The 15,507-nt window shown below is 38.7% G+C and overlaps 1 protein-coding gene across 1 annotated transcript; it reads left to right on the top strand.

Moving 5' to 3' along the window:
* Positions 1-277: 277 nt before the first annotated feature.
* Positions 278-6,516, top strand: LOC109193495 (truncated transcription factor CAULIFLOWER A-like). The gene is made up of 8 exons (XM_019344336.1): positions 278-756; positions 4,260-4,338; positions 4,445-4,509; positions 4,996-5,095; positions 5,238-5,279; positions 5,400-5,441; positions 5,940-6,064; positions 6,158-6,516. Exons 1-8 carry the CDS (start codon positions 572-574, stop codon positions 6,270-6,272), a joined length of 753 nt encoding a protein of 250 aa, XP_019199881.1. The 5' UTR covers positions 278-571; the 3' UTR covers positions 6,273-6,516.
* Positions 6,517-15,507: the final 8,991 nt, after the last annotated feature.

The raw sequence follows: 15,507 nt of genomic DNA, 5'->3' as shown, positions 1-15,507 counted from the left end.
GAATATGCACATAATTAGAGATTATATTAACCATACAAAATTATAATTTTAATTTTAATTGTAATTTTGTATTCTATAAAAATAATAAATATTTGACCAATGGAAGCTAAAAAATATTATTATATTAAATAATTTAAAATATTTTAGTTTTTCTATTTTTTATTTATATTTATAATAACATAATTATTTTGTGCATCGCGCGGGTGAATTACTAGTTAAAAAAACACAAAATGGTAATATGGGTTCGTGATAAACCAAAAATGATAAGTGGAGGGTGGTCACATCTGGATAAAAGTAATCCTCGCCGGGACCCTTCCAAGACGCAACTCTCTAAAACTTGTGGATTCAAGAAGGACACTAACGACCCCCGCAGCCCTCCAGCCAATGAACGATCGAAAACAAATCCGACGAAACCACTCCGGTATTCCCAATACCGCCTATCCCCCACCCAAAACCGCCACCCGCGTCTATATATATGTGCACCAGTTCACAACCGCTTTCTCCTCCTCCATGAAGTAGTAGTAGTAGCAGTAAACTGTGAGGATCGGATCGGATCGGAGTTTGAAAAAGAATGGGGAGAGGGAGGGTGCAACTGAAGAGAATAGAGAACAAGATAAACCGGCAAGTCACCTTCTCCAAACGCCGTACTGGCTTGCTCAAGAAAGCCCACGAGATTTCCGTCCTCTGCGATGCCGAGGTTGCACTCATCGTCTTCTCCACCAAAGGAAAGCTCTTCGAGTACGCCACTGAATCTTGGTACGACCTTTTTTCTTCTACTTTTCAATCTGCGTATACATACTGTTTTTGCCTGGAAACCCACTATTCCAATCTTGATTTCTTCTTCTTGTTTCGATTTGTTTCTTGAGATTCCAAGAAAATGGGGGGTTTATTCTTTTATCAGTTTGATAGCTAACTCATTCAATCATATGATCAATACCGCTACCTAGTTGGGCGACATATACGATGTCGAAAATCTTAATATTTCCATAAGAAAACAATAGTTGCAGATTTGATATGTTAGAGGAAGGAAAAAATGCCACTCTTTCTTCAACTTAGGGTGTTATATATAGCTTATACTTATCCATCAATTATATGTGCATCCAGGGCCGTATTTTAAATTTTGGTGGCCCTGTTCTGGTAAATAAATGTGGCCCTACCAAAATCACAATTTTTAAAATCAATACATGCAAGTTTCGAACCTTTGACCTCCAAGTTAAAATACAATAAATATACATTTTTACCATCTCTTCATAGAACCTTTTAAGTTTAATTGAAAACTCTTAATTTTTATTTCTAAACTAACTAGGTAAAAATTAAATATTGGACCTATAAAATTTGGGGCCCCTCTAAAATTGGGGGCCCTGTGCGGTAGCCCAGCTTGCACAGCCTAAAATCCGGCCCTGTGTGCATCTATTTTTCTCCACAATTATCTCTAAACTATATATTTTTATTAATCGAAATTCACTAACTATTCACAGTAGAAATCTAAAATTCTAAAAAAATGAGGGTTGAAAATTTTTAATGTCATTTTCGTTTTATTAAGTATACAAAATAGACAGGATAATTTCTTTCAATTCTCGTTCTTGGATGAGAATTGAAAAATTATCTTATTTATTTCCTGCGTTTCAAAATGATGACGTTGAAAGATTTAATTAATATTGTCATTTTTTTTTAACAATTTTGGATGTCAATCGTAAATAGTAAATAGTAAATAGACTTGGATAAAATAGCCCGCCACTATAATAATATTTGAGAGAATTAATTATATCACAATAGTTGACACTAGGTGAGCACACAACGGATTGAAAGATGATTTGGGTTGATTTCACATCCAATCCGCTAAAGATAGATTTTAAAAATCTCATTTGCATCAACATCCGTTAGGGTGTGGATCTAATTCATGCCAAATTCTAATTTTTAAAAATAAAATAAATTGCAATATAAAATTTTAAGTTTTCAAAAATTTAAATCACAATTTTTCAAGCACCCCCTTAAAAAAAAAATCAACTATTCAATTTTCTTTGTTAAAATACAAATAATTAATTTAAAGTTCAAACAAATTTAAATTACAAATCTTCATTCATTTTCAATTCTTCATTCATTTTCAACTTAGTTTTGAACTTGTGAGTGTGACACCATAAAAAAAATAATAATAATAAAGAACAAACCTGACTTTAAGAACAAAGAAGGCAGCAAATCGAAAACAACAATCTAGAAAGAGAGACTTAAAACCTTAGTCTAAGTGTAGAAAAATTAAAAATTAAATTGAATTATAATTTTAGATTTGGGTTGCATAAGGCACTAAAAGTGGGCTACTAGGTAGTGTGTTTGTGTAGTGTGTAGAGTAAGGTTAATGTGAGAATATGCTCCCACTTAAAAAGTGATGACTAATATAATCCATTCATTTAGGTAGATCAACGGTTTATGGTTGTTGAAAATAACATAAAAATGTGATTCTTTTTATAATACTGAAAATTTTCAATAATTATAAAATTAATGTTTCTTTTTACTGAAACTCTCAACTATTGACAGTGGCGGAGCCACAGTGGGGGCAGTGGGGGCCATTGCCCCCCTCAACCCTCTCTACTAATATATAAGTACATAGATAAATCACTGAAGTGTTTAGTAGATCAATGGGTTGAATCTTTAATATGAAAATGGAGTGTTTAAGGTTCAAAACTCACCTGTAACATTTAATATGTTTTAGCTTTTCTTAGAAGTGAGATCTCAAGTTAAGTACGTCCCCACTCACATTATTTTCTGGATCCGCCACTGACTATTGATGAACACAAATGGCAGATGAGATCTATCTTCACTCTTTACAAGAGGGTCTTATCCTCATTTGATCAAGCCCTTATATATAGGATCAAATGCGAACAGGACTCTCTGTGCGGCCAGTGCAAATTGCACCATTGGGTATACATAAGTACACCACACAATGTTCGAAAATGCATCAGAATGAAATGCATAAATGCAATACAAAATCCAACACACCTAATGGTGCATTTTTGAACACTTTATAGTGCATTTATGCGTAACTAATGGTGAGTAATCACACGGCCACACCGAAAGCGTTGTTTGCACGGAAAACTGACCATATATATATATATATATATAATTATACATACATACATATATATATATGTGTGTGTATAACATAACGGATTGTATATAATGAATTTTGATGTCATATGACTCATATCTGCGTCCAATTCACTAGTGGTGGCATCACATCTACTTCAAGTGAATGAAGATGGGATGTGAGCAAATTTGACATATTTGATGGATTGGGATGAGTTTGGTAGATCCATACTCGCCCCTAATTGATGGGTAAAAGTGTCAGTTTTCGTTACAATGTTCTTAAATTTGGCCTGTTTGGATCAATCCCACTTGGCCTTGTTGATCATAATCTTGGTTTTTTAATGTTTAATTTACTTTTAGTGATAAACTCTATATATTTATAAACCATATTAAAAAGTTTTATTAAAGCATAAAAGGTTGAATTTAAATTTATATGAAATTATTAAAGTGAAAAAAGTTTAATTTGATCAATTGACAGTATTTATAACATACAAATCGAGACAGAACCTTCATAGTCAATCAAATGAAATAAAGAGTGATGAAATGTAAACTAAAAATAATTTTAAAATGTGTTTTGCCTCAGCTAAAATTCTAAAAGTTTAGCTTTTCAAAGTTATAATTTTTCATTTATTTTGATACCAAGTTAAAAGATGTGTCTCATTTAAATTAAAATTTTTGCACTAATAACATTTCCCTTGTTTTAATGTCAAATTAAAGGATGTATTCTTCAAACGAATATTGAAATTGTCCATTTATTATTTTATATATATTATGCTTAATAGTCATCTATCCGCGTGATAGCATTTTGGTTACCATTCCAAATAGATGCTCATAGGTTGAATAGAACTAAAATAATGTGTAAATATATTTATTTTTTACTAAATGATGCTCAGTAAATAGCTTACAGGGTAGTTATTAACCTATCAAAATGGGATTGGAATTTGTGCTGTGTAGGTTGTAGAATAAGGTTTTATTTATTTTGTAAGAGGATATTCACTGATGAGCTTTTTCACTTGTATAAATACTTTAATTTTCAGAGTTTCAAAGCTCCTACATATATTCCATAATTTTGAATTGCATATATAAAATCAGATTTTAATTATATTAGTGGGGTTATAACATAATCCATTTATGTTGCAAAATTCCCTAACCATTTTGAATTTTTATTTAATTATTAGCATGGAAAAGATTCTTGAACGATATGAAAGATACTCGTATGCAGAGAGGCAACTGAATTCTACAGATCAAAACTCACAAGTTAGTATGCCAAATTATTAAATTTTAATTTGTTTCAATTCACAGCTCAGTCTTAATAATTATTAGGTAGTATATGAAATTCATATATATACGTTTTTTTTTTCAGGGAAGTTGGACTCTGGAGCATGCAAAGCTCAAGGCTAGGATGGAGGTTCTACAAAGAAACCAAAGGTAAGTTGATGTGTATATATATATATATATATGTGTGTGTGTGTGTGTGTGTATTATGTTTTGGTGGCCTCCAATCCCGAGTCCTGAGAATTTAGCCGTGATAACAAGGAATTAATGACTGATTTGGTCTTTCGATTATACCATAATTATTCAATTGGTCCTCAACTATCAATTTTGATCCCGTTTTGGTCCCTCAATTATGCTGTAATTATTTAATTGGTCCTCTACTATCAATTTTGATCAATTAAACCCTTAATTATTGATTCCGTAACTGATTTGGTCATCTGTCAAACTAATTGAGGACCAATTTGGTAATTATGGAAGACCAAATCAGTTACGAATTGAAATCATTGAGGATTTAATTGGTCAAAATTAATAGTCGATGACTAATTTGATAATTACGGTATAGTAGTCGAGGGACCAAAACGGTGATTACTACTGATAACAAGCTAAGTGTGTGTGACCTCTGATCTGATGGATGTGCAGGCATTATGAGGGAGAAGACCTAGATTCTTTAAGCCTCAAAGAGCTTCAGAATCTGGAGCGCCAACTTGATTCAGCACTCAAAAATATTCGGTCAAAAAAGGTAAATTAAAAAATGACATATCTATCTATCTATATATAGTAATTCCCTTAAATTTTTATGAGAATTCTTCCATATTATATTGTTAATTAGTTTGGTTGGTAGGAAGGTTAACTGATGTGGTACGTGCGTGTTTCCCTTGTAGAATCAACTCATGTATGAATCCATTTCTGTGCTCCAGAAAAAGGTGACAATAATATATGCAACTTTTTCCCTGCATGGGATCCACATCCCTTTATATATACAACAAAATAATATATATATTTTGGATTAATTCCTCATGTGCTGTGGTGTTTCATGTTTGCAGGACAAAGCATTGCAGGACCAAAATAATCAGCTTTCTAAGAAGGCAAGTCATTAATAATATAATTCAATTCTGTTACGATCAAACGTTTACCACTAAGGTCAAAAGCTATAACTTATATAGCGAATGCCACACATTTTCTCCCTCTAAACGTTATTGCTGGGACTCGAACTCGTGACCCGACCCTGATATTCCTGATTAGGATCAAGTGCTTACCACTTACGCCAAAAGTTTGGCCGAAGTGGTAAGGGCTTGATCCCAACAAATTTCTCTCTCTGAAATCACTCAAATTAAAATGCTGCACTTTTATATCCACTATTGGAAATTATGAAATTTCCGACCACCTGAAAGTGATCTTAAATCAAGTCGAAAATCTTGTTTCGATCCCTTTTAGTATCCGGAAAAACCTTTGTTGCTATTTCCAACCACTTTTTGGTTTCAACTTGGTTTAAGATCACTTTCAGGTGGTCGGAAATTCTATAATTTCCAGTAGTGATCTCTTACCATATTGCTCATATATAATAACCCCCCATGAATACACAGATCAAGGAGAGGGAGAAAGAGATGGCTACTCAGCAGCAGCAGCAGCAGGAGGTTCAGTGGGAGCAGCCTAACGACGACATAAATTCCTCCTATGTTGTGCCGCCGCCACTCGTGCACCTCAGCAGGTACTATGTTAGTTGAGATGGAGCACATACTTCAATTCCGTACTGAAAATCTTCGGTTTGTACGGAATAAATGAAAATTATATATATTTGCAGTGAAGGAGAATATCAGGGTGAAGGAGAGTATGGAGAAACAGAAGGAACTCAGCGTCAGCAGCAGAACAACACCAGTGCCATGCCCCAGTGGATGCTTAGCCACCTACAAGGCTAACTATATATGTAATTATATATATATATACATATATATACACATATAGTTTGAAGGGTTATATGTATAACACTGTCACTGCTGGTGCATATATAGGGAGCAAGTAGTGTAGTTACCTTTTGTTCTATATATAATCTTTTAAAATATATATGTATATCTAAGTATGTTTTCTACTTTGAACAAATATGCGGAAACTTTAGTTAATAAGATTGTTGCTCTCTACTAATTTCTTGCCTTTTTAAAAACAGAAACTTTAGTTAATAAGGTTCGTGGTAGCTGCAGTTTCTTGGTCACGATCGTGGGGAAGATCGTAAAGAGCCTAGTGGGATTTTTCCTATTTAAAACACTTCCCTCCCTTATTTTCTTTCACTCCCAAACTTATCTTCCATCCAACTTTTTGAATCATTAAGGCAAAATATGTTCAAGTTTTCATCAATTTAAGGTAAGAACTTCCATCTCTACATCTTTAAGCATATATTTTCAAGGTTTTCTCTCTCTTAAACATCCAATTTGGGGAATGCTTGATTTGTTGAAACATGATGACTCTTGTGTGATGATAATGCTTTCTTTGAGTTTGAAGAACATTTGTATGGTTTCAATTTGTGGATTACATGATTTATCTTTGAGATTGAATGAGCTTGATGTCCTAGGTTAGAATTGGGAAAATTTCAATTGGGTTTGTTCAAATTGAATTGAATGATGAAATTGATTGTGAATTTGTGAAATTTTGATTGCTTGGTTTGGCTTGTGAATGATAGAACTCTTGTTGTGAAGTTATTGGAAGCATGTTTTTGAGAATTTGGTTTACTTGAATGCTCAGGCCGGGTGATTTGTTAATTTGAATGAAGCCATGAAGGCTTGTTCATCTTTGGGAAGCCATGAATATATGAGGAATGTCTGTGATGAAATTTTTGTCCCATATATCATGAGTGGCTTATTCTTGAATTGGAATTTGGATTGGTGAATGTTTAATTGGTTGTTGAAAAAAAAGAGAGTGAAAGGAAAAAAGAGAGAGAAATTGGTGACATTTGTGTTTTTGTTGAAGAATTGCATATGCTTTCATTCTTGTGATTGTGCTAAATTGTTGAGCATTTTAGAACATATTTTTGTGTTTTCAGTGTTTACTGTTTTGTCTTTTAGGGGACAATTTTGTGTCTTCCATTATTTGAACAAAATGCAAATACAATAGATCAGAGATGGTTTACTGGAGAAGATGACATCGTGTAGATTTTATATATATATATATATATATATATATATATATATATATATATATATATATATATATATATATATATATATATATATATATATATATATATATGGTCATATGATAACACTTGTCTAGGTGAAAATGTGAGAACAAATCGTGTGCATCTATCTAATTAATTTCAATGGTCTAGATTAAGTGTATGTGAACGCGGATTAAATGTGTGCAAACACGATTAAGTGTGTTCAAATGCGTTTGCACACATTTAATCCGCATTCGCACACACTTAGTCTCGACCATTAAATATATTAGATGAATGCACACGATTTGTTATCACGTTCTCACCTAAACAAGTGTTCTTATTGGAACCCTCATATATATATATATATATATATATATATATATATATATATATATATATATATATATATATATATATATATATATATATATATATATATATATATGTTTATTTGTGTTGCATTATATACATTTTATAAACTTTATTCGTGTATCGCATGGGTGGAATGCTACTTTGTTTAATACCTTGTGGTCTAATGACATCACTATTACCATTCTAAACGAAAATTTATAGGTTCGAGTCTCATCCCAATCAAGGATGCTGGCATAATCATATTAACCAGATATTACAGATAGATTAGACCAAGCACCCCCGTTATATCTCTGGGGACTCGTCTGGAAACGTTCGCGCCCAACTTGTCAAGCCGGATTACTTCCTTTAACTCCTGGGGTGTGTTAGCTAGAACGGAAGGCCAATTGGATGTGAGAGCATTGCCGTAGCTAGACTATCAGCTGCCTTATTTCCTTCTTTGAAGACATGCGCGTAAACCACCTCAGGGATTTGCTCAGCCACTTGCCAGCACTGCCTAATAACATGATTGGAATTCACATGGTAGTCCATTGGCCGGCGCAAAGTTTCAACAATCCTCCTCAAATCGCATTCCACCACTAGTCTCGTAGCGTTATAATCAACCGCCATGTACAAACCTTGCAAAAAATCCCCCAAGCTTCTGCTTCCATGGCTTGGCAACGTCCGATATTGAGAGTGAAACCACGACACCAATTCCCGTTCGAATCCCTTAGCAGGCCCCTGCAACCAGTTGCGCCATTCCCTTTGCAACAGCCATTAGTGTTTAGCTTCAACCAACCATTATCTGGCTTCCTCCATCCCACTCGAACATCTGCAGGTGAGCTGTACCCCTTAGCTTGAGACGTGCGCCTGGCAAAAGCTGCCTTGATCTCTGCATCGTAGTGCTTGAGCCACTTCACTTGATGTCCTATTGCTATGGTATGTTCTCTGAAGATTTCATCGTTGCGCTACCGCCAAATCCACCAGAGTCGTGTGCAAAACCTTTCTGGCCAGTCATCACCAAAGCCATACCTTGCTTCTCCTTTCAGGTCTGTCTCTAACCAGTCACTCCAAGCCAAGGATCGCAGGCGAGCATTCAAGCACTATTGGAGGGCCGTCTCCCAAATGCACTCGGGCGCGGGGCAAAGTCTGAAGAGGTGGTCAAGGTCCTCTGTCTTACCTGCACAACGTAAACAACATGTGTTAGTCGTTAACAATGTTGCAAAAAACGTTAGGCACCCCCTAGGCGCCACTTGGCGCCTAGGCGTCGATTTTTTTTTAATTAAAAATAAAATTAAAAATTTTCAAAATTTAGTAATAAAATATAAGGTTTCCATAGTTATTTCTTACAAAATATTTATGTAAGTGATTGTAAAAGTGTTCAAAAGATTGTTGAAACAATCTAAATACATAAAAAACTAAAATTAAGAGCAAAAGAAGCATTTTTGGAGAAATTAGTGGACCAAACCGCCTTCAGCTATTTGCGGTGGATAGATCTCGAAAAAATACGCGATTTGAAAAAAAAAATTGTCCAAAACGGACAACCGAGTCAAAAGTTATGCCTTCCTGAACTTTTCCCACTTGAAAACGCAAAAAAAAAAAAAAAAAAAAAAAAAAAAAAAAAAAAAAAAAAAAAAAAAAAAAAAAAAAACAATTGCAGCGCCAGTTCAGCCAGCTAGGCGGCCGCCTAGCCGGCCGGTCACGTAGGAGGCCGATTCCGGCCTTCCTCGCAGCGGCCAGCAGTCGCCTAGCGCCTAGGCGCGATTTTTGCAACCATGGTCGTTAACCTGCGTCTTGTTCTCTCTGCATTGGTGATGATCTTCCCGTGACGGATGAGCCAAATAAACATGTTTATCTTCGCCAGAACCCGTAGGTTCCAAATCCTTCGCCATTGGCCATCGTCAGCGTTGGACAAACTGTTCACCACCATGTTGTACGCCGAACGGATAGTGAATTTCTCGCTGAAGTCCGGTCCCCATCCTATCCCGTCCGGCAAGTGCTCTTCCGTTAGGATGAAGCTCATCAGTCTCTCTTTTGCTTCCATTGGCAGTTTGTTTTCCAGGATTTCCCATTTCCATCCTCGTTGCTCATCCCAAAAGTCCCTTACATTTGCATATAGAATTGGGAGGGCTAGAGGTGAGGTGAGCTGGTTGTAAAGAGGCTCTGGCGTGATCCATGCGTCCATCCAGAACTTAGTCAATTTCCCGTTTCAAATATCCCGTGTCAGACCCTTTTCCATAAGGCCCCAAGCCGTTGATATGCCTCGCCAAGCGTTCGAGAGACTGCGTCTGCCAGACACCTCACTCTGAATCCCTCCCATTCTGTTGTATTTCGTGGTAAAGGTCCGTACCCATAGGCTATCAGCCTCCACCTTTAGCCTCCAACCCAGTTTAGCCATATATGCTGCATTCATCTCATGAAGACGCTTAACACCCAGGCCTCCAACATCCTTGTTAGCAGTGACCAGCTCCAAATTTGCTAAACTTAACTTGTTCTCCGTTCCTTTGGCACCCCAGATAAACTTCCTCGTCCTTTTCTCTATTTCAAAGCAAATACCTTTAGGGAGGGTCGTCGTTTGCATGGTGTAGACAGGTATGGCGTTCAGAACTGATTTCGCCTTCTAGCCATCAAGGCGCCCTGAAATCCTGTCAAGTAAATCTGAATAAGTGGCGTTAGTAACTCGGCCGTGAAGGGCAAGTACCCCCAAGTACTTGCCCAGGTCATTTGTTCAAGAGATTTGCGGGCGACTTGCAATGATGTCCGCGTGCCCCGAGTCCATGTTCTTTGAGAAGAAAACCTGGGACTTACTCTGATCTTCTGCCCCGATGCCTTACAGAAGCGGTCCAAGCACTGTTTAACTACCTCTACCTGTTCGTCTGACGCCTCCGTGAAAAGGACCGTGTCATCTGTAAAATATAAACGAGTTAGAATCGGACCATTAGGTGCAAGTTTTATACCTTTCCAAATGTTCTTAGTGGCTTCGGAGGCAATAGATCGACTCAGTTTTTCCATGCACAACACGAAGATTGCCGGTGACATAGCATCGCCCTCTGCCTAATGCCCCGTTCAGGGTGAAAGGGCTCCAGATGTTCCCCGTTCCAGATGACAGACAACCTGGAAGTTTTAATACAATTCATCATGAGGTCCCTTATCATAGCTGTAAAACCCGTTTTTTCCAGAGTGTCCTGAATGAAACTCCAAGACAGGCGGTCATAGGCTTTCTCAAGGTCATGTTTGATCGTCATGTATCCCTTCGTGCCTCGCTCTTCTCGCATGGTATGCATAACTTCCTGAAAAATAAGGACATTATCCGAAATCTGGCGTCCAGGAACAAAAGAGCTCTGAAAAGGCCCCATAAGCTTGGGAATGATGCATTTCAGTCTGTTTGTTATCGTCTTGGTGATGATCTTGCAACTGACGTTGCAAAGACTAATAGGTCTAAATTGTTTGATGTTATCCGGGGATCGTACTTTGGGGATCAAAGCAATAAGGGTATCGTTTATATCTGCTGGAATTGTCCCTGTCATGAAGGCCTCCCTCACCAGCCTAAACATGTCTTCACCTATTTTGTCCCACATGTGCTGATAAAAACCAGCCCGAAAACCATCTGGCCCAGGCGCCTTAAACGGCTTCATATCCTTAAGCGCATTGTGGACTTTGTCAATCGTGACCATCCTGTTAAAGCATACCCAGTCCAGACTGCTAATGCGGGGAAAACTTGCACCCAGCTGGGCCCCCGTGTCCTCCTCGGTATCCTTCGAGAACAGCTGGACATAGAAATTCCAGATGTGCTCTCGAAGCTCAGTGTCTTTGGACAGCCAGATTCCTTCGTCATTCATAAGTTTTTGGACGGTATTTCGGGATTTACGAACTGTAGCCGCTGCATGATAATAAGATGTGTTCCTGTCCCCAGAGTAGATCTAGTCTTCCTTGGACTCCTGAAACCAAATGAGTTCCTTTTGGTGAAGGGTATCTTCAAGAGTCTCCTTTATCCTAGCCTCGAGTTTGGCGAGACCCTTATAATAGCCTGTTGCCAGGATCTTCTATATACCAAGTATCCTTGCCGTGAGAGACCTTTTCCTTTTAAACACATTGCCAAAGGATTCCTTGTTCCACCTCGCTAGCACACTAGCCAGGTCCTTTGTGTTCTCTAAAAGACTTTGTTCAGACTTCCAAGTGCACTCTACTACTCCACTCAAATCAGCGTGGGTGAGCTAAGCAGTCTGAAAGATGAAAGGCGCTAGCGTCAATGTTCGTCGTTCCCCTTCCACCTGTACTAATAACGGCGCATGGTCGGAGGCAATCCGTGCTAAGTGAGTAACACGCGCGTCTGGAAATCTGGTACGCTAGTCTGTATTACACATGGCCCTATCCAGACGCGCTCCCTTGAGGGTATCCTTGTTCCCATCTTTCACCCAAGTGAGCTTCAGCCCCGAGAAACCTAAATCTACGAGCCCTTCTTCTTGGATCCAGTTCGTGAAGTCCGATGTCCGATGGAAAAAAAAGACGCTATAGTTATTTGTCTCGTCCTTGTTGAGGACCGAATTGAAATCTCCCGTTGTGAGCCAAGGCCCCATGATACCTTGCACCGAATGTCTGAGGTCTTTCCATAGTCATCAACGCAGATAGTGTGCTGGGCTCCCATAGACCGGGGCCAGATGCCAAGGCGGCTGGTTATCTGTCTCCACCTGCAGAAGAATGAACTGTGGGTGAGTACGTTGAACCGATATCCGCACCAGGTCCTTCCAGAAGACCCAGATTCCACCGTTGAAACCAACGGCTTCAACACGAATCCAGTCATCGAAACCAATCTTCTTGCATATCTCATTTGCAAGAGCACTTGAAACCTTGGGCTCAAAAAGCCCCAAGATGCGTGGTCTGTGAGTCTTGATAAGATGATTAAGGGCGCGCAGGAACCGCTTGCCACTCGCACCCTGGAAATTTCAAAATATGCAATTCATAAAAACAAGAAAAGGGGAAGCGAGAAAGGAAAAAACAAAACAAAAACAACCAGGCAAAGCCGAAGGCAGAAAAATAAGTCCAAAGAAACCAAAAGCGGGGATGCTCATTTAGCACCCCCGTTACCGCTATTCTCGCGCTGCACAGGGGCCTCATCAAGGTCCATGACCACATCTCCCTCGTCATCTATATGTTCTAGGGGGTCCCCAAAATGCTCCTTTGATGATTGCCATATCGGCGAAGGAGCCGTGCCTCCCGTGTCTCCCACATAGACACGCGATGATCTGATCACCATACCTCCCTGCGCACCCCGGACAACGACATGTTCGTCCTCCTCCGTTGTGCGTTTGGAGCTGCCACCACTTACCCGCCTCATTCTAGGCTCGGATGACGAAACAACGATGGCCATCCCCTGCGGTTGCGATGACTCATTCATAATTTGATTCTCTCTGGCTATCACATTAGGTCTCCTTCTCTTATCTCCTACTGTCGATTGCAGTTGGCTACTCCGAGGTACCCATCTATCACCCTCCTCAGCCGTGGCTGGTTAATTGTCCCTCATGGCCTCCCCAGGTGTCTCCGTAGATCATGCACTGCCTTTTCAACAGCCACATTGTCGTCCCCTGTATGCAAGGGCGCGAACCTTGACATTTGAATGCCAGCTCCATCTCTAGTTTTTGCCCCTCCCCCACAGTTGCTCCTGAGGCGCTGGTTGCAATCAGAAGAAGACGCTGGAGGCCTGCCCTTGCGTTGTGGCGCGATCATCCAAACTCCGAAAGGAACCTTGGGGTCTGTGGCATCATTCGGCTCCTTGGGTGGATTCGTGTCAACATGCTGGTTTGCTTCCTCCCCCGCCGCAGCACCTCCATGTTCCACCACTAGCTTGCGTAACATCGGGAAACCTTCTTTTGCATGTCCATACAGACCACATGAAAAGCATACCAAGTGTATGCCTTCGTAAGCCACATTCCTCACCTTTCCTTCATATGTAAATTTGGAAATAAGGGGCTTCCGCATATCGATCTCCACGCAAATCCTTGCAAACATACCTCGAGACACAATACTGGTGGCTTGATTAACGCGTATTATCCGTCCGATTCGGTTCCCAAGCTTCCTAAGAAAGATTATGTCATACTACTCAACAGGAATGCATGGAACTCTGGCCCAAACAAGCACCATTTTGGTTGTGTCATATTCATCGGATCAAAGTATGGCTCCCATGGCTTCACTATTAAGTAGTGATCCAACACCATCCAAGGACTTCATACATCGCGAATTCTAAGTCATCGATAGATCCAAAACGTACCAGGTAATAATCATTCGCAATGGCAATCAGGTCTAGGCTGCCTTTCGATTTCCACATCGCCGTTAACCTTCGGAGCATATACGCGTATCCTACCCGCCTGCCCATAACCTTGATGATAAGCGCCTTCCGCCACGGGGCCCTGATCTTCTCCACCTCCTCCTTCGTTAATCTGATGGTAGGACACAGAGGGTCATCATCCTCCTCCACTACGATGTCTTCGTAACCGTCCACCTGATCTGATGCGCATCGTTGAGGCTCCGGACTGGCCGCGCTCCTCCCAGTCACGCTTTCGGCGTACGTGCGTCTCGGGGCCACTGGCTCCTGAGTCGATTCAAGCACGGCCGACGGTACCTGAGAGATCCCAGCAGTGTGATCCGTCAGCGGCACCATCTCGCCGCCCTTTGCCATCGGGTACATCGATGTCTCGTGCACTATCTCCACCTCCGTCATCCCGGCGTAAGTACTCACGATCGGTGCGATCTCCTCAGGCGAATCATTCCGCTTAGACTTCTTCGTGCTCTGTTCCAGTAGGTCGTGATCCTCCGTCGAACGCTGTGTCGAGAGCTTTTCTTCCATCTTTTCATATCACAGATAGATTAGATTGTAATCACACAAAAAAACACATATCTATATATTCATATATAAAACCAAAATGTTCTTCTAATAGTTATAATACCTATAATTTTTAGTCTGTGCATCTCACAAGTGTCATACAAGTTGTTTTTGAAGTTCAACACATTTGTTTTATTTTATCATTTCTAAAAAGATCAAAATTACTTATAATTTTTAGTCTATGTATCGCACAAGTGTCATACAAGTGGTTTTTAAAGTTCAACACATTTGTTTTATTTTATCATTTCTAAAAAGATGAAAATTTTTCAAATGAATAAGTATGGAACATTATTTTACAGGGATGTGGGGTCTTTGTTGTGGCAAATTATACTGTGGACTATGCTCAACATTGCAATATAGATCAAAGATAAGGGTCTGTTTACTAACAGAAAACTGTTCTGTGTTTTCTGTTTTCTAATTTTTTAGTTTTCATTCTCTATTTTCTTTTTAGAAAACTTGTTTACTAACAGAAAACTGTTTTCTATTTTCTGTTTTTTAATTTTTCAGTTTTCACCTAAAATTTAGTTTAGATAAAATTAAGATTTTTTGAGCTAATATTTAAAATATATATATATATTTTTTTTGGATATATTCATTTGAAAGACATGTATATGAACATATAACTTTTACTTTGAATTCTAATATATGTGAGATTTCAATGTCCGATAGCTGGACCGAACTTGTATTATGATGTAACATAATTAAAAATATTCAAACTAATAATCTATTGAGTTCAATCAAAATCTAAAACATTATATAGAGTTTAATTCTTAATTTTGAT

Source organism: Ipomoea nil, unplaced genomic scaffold, assembly GCF_001879475.1.
Source record: "Ipomoea nil cultivar Tokyo-kokei standard unplaced genomic scaffold, Asagao_1.1 scaffold1895, whole genome shotgun sequence".
NCBI lineage: Eukaryota > Viridiplantae > Streptophyta > Magnoliopsida > Solanales > Convolvulaceae > Ipomoea > Ipomoea nil.
Note: the sequence above shows the minus strand (reverse complement) of the source record. Positions and strands in the feature narration are given on the sequence as shown.

Excerpts from the sequence above, each read along its gene's own strand:
- LOC109193495 (XM_019344336.1), top strand. The coding sequence starts at position 572 with ATGGGGAGAGGGAGGGTGCAACTGAAGAGAATAGAGAACAAGATAAAC. Across the intron at positions 4,510-4,995 it reads GTTCTACAAAGAAACCAAAG|GCATTATGAGGGAGAAGACC; the intron begins GTAAGTTGATGT and ends ATGGATGTGCAG. Across the intron at positions 6,065-6,157 it reads CCACTCGTGCACCTCAGCAG|TGAAGGAGAATATCAGGGTG; the intron begins GTACTATGTTAG and ends ATATATTTGCAG.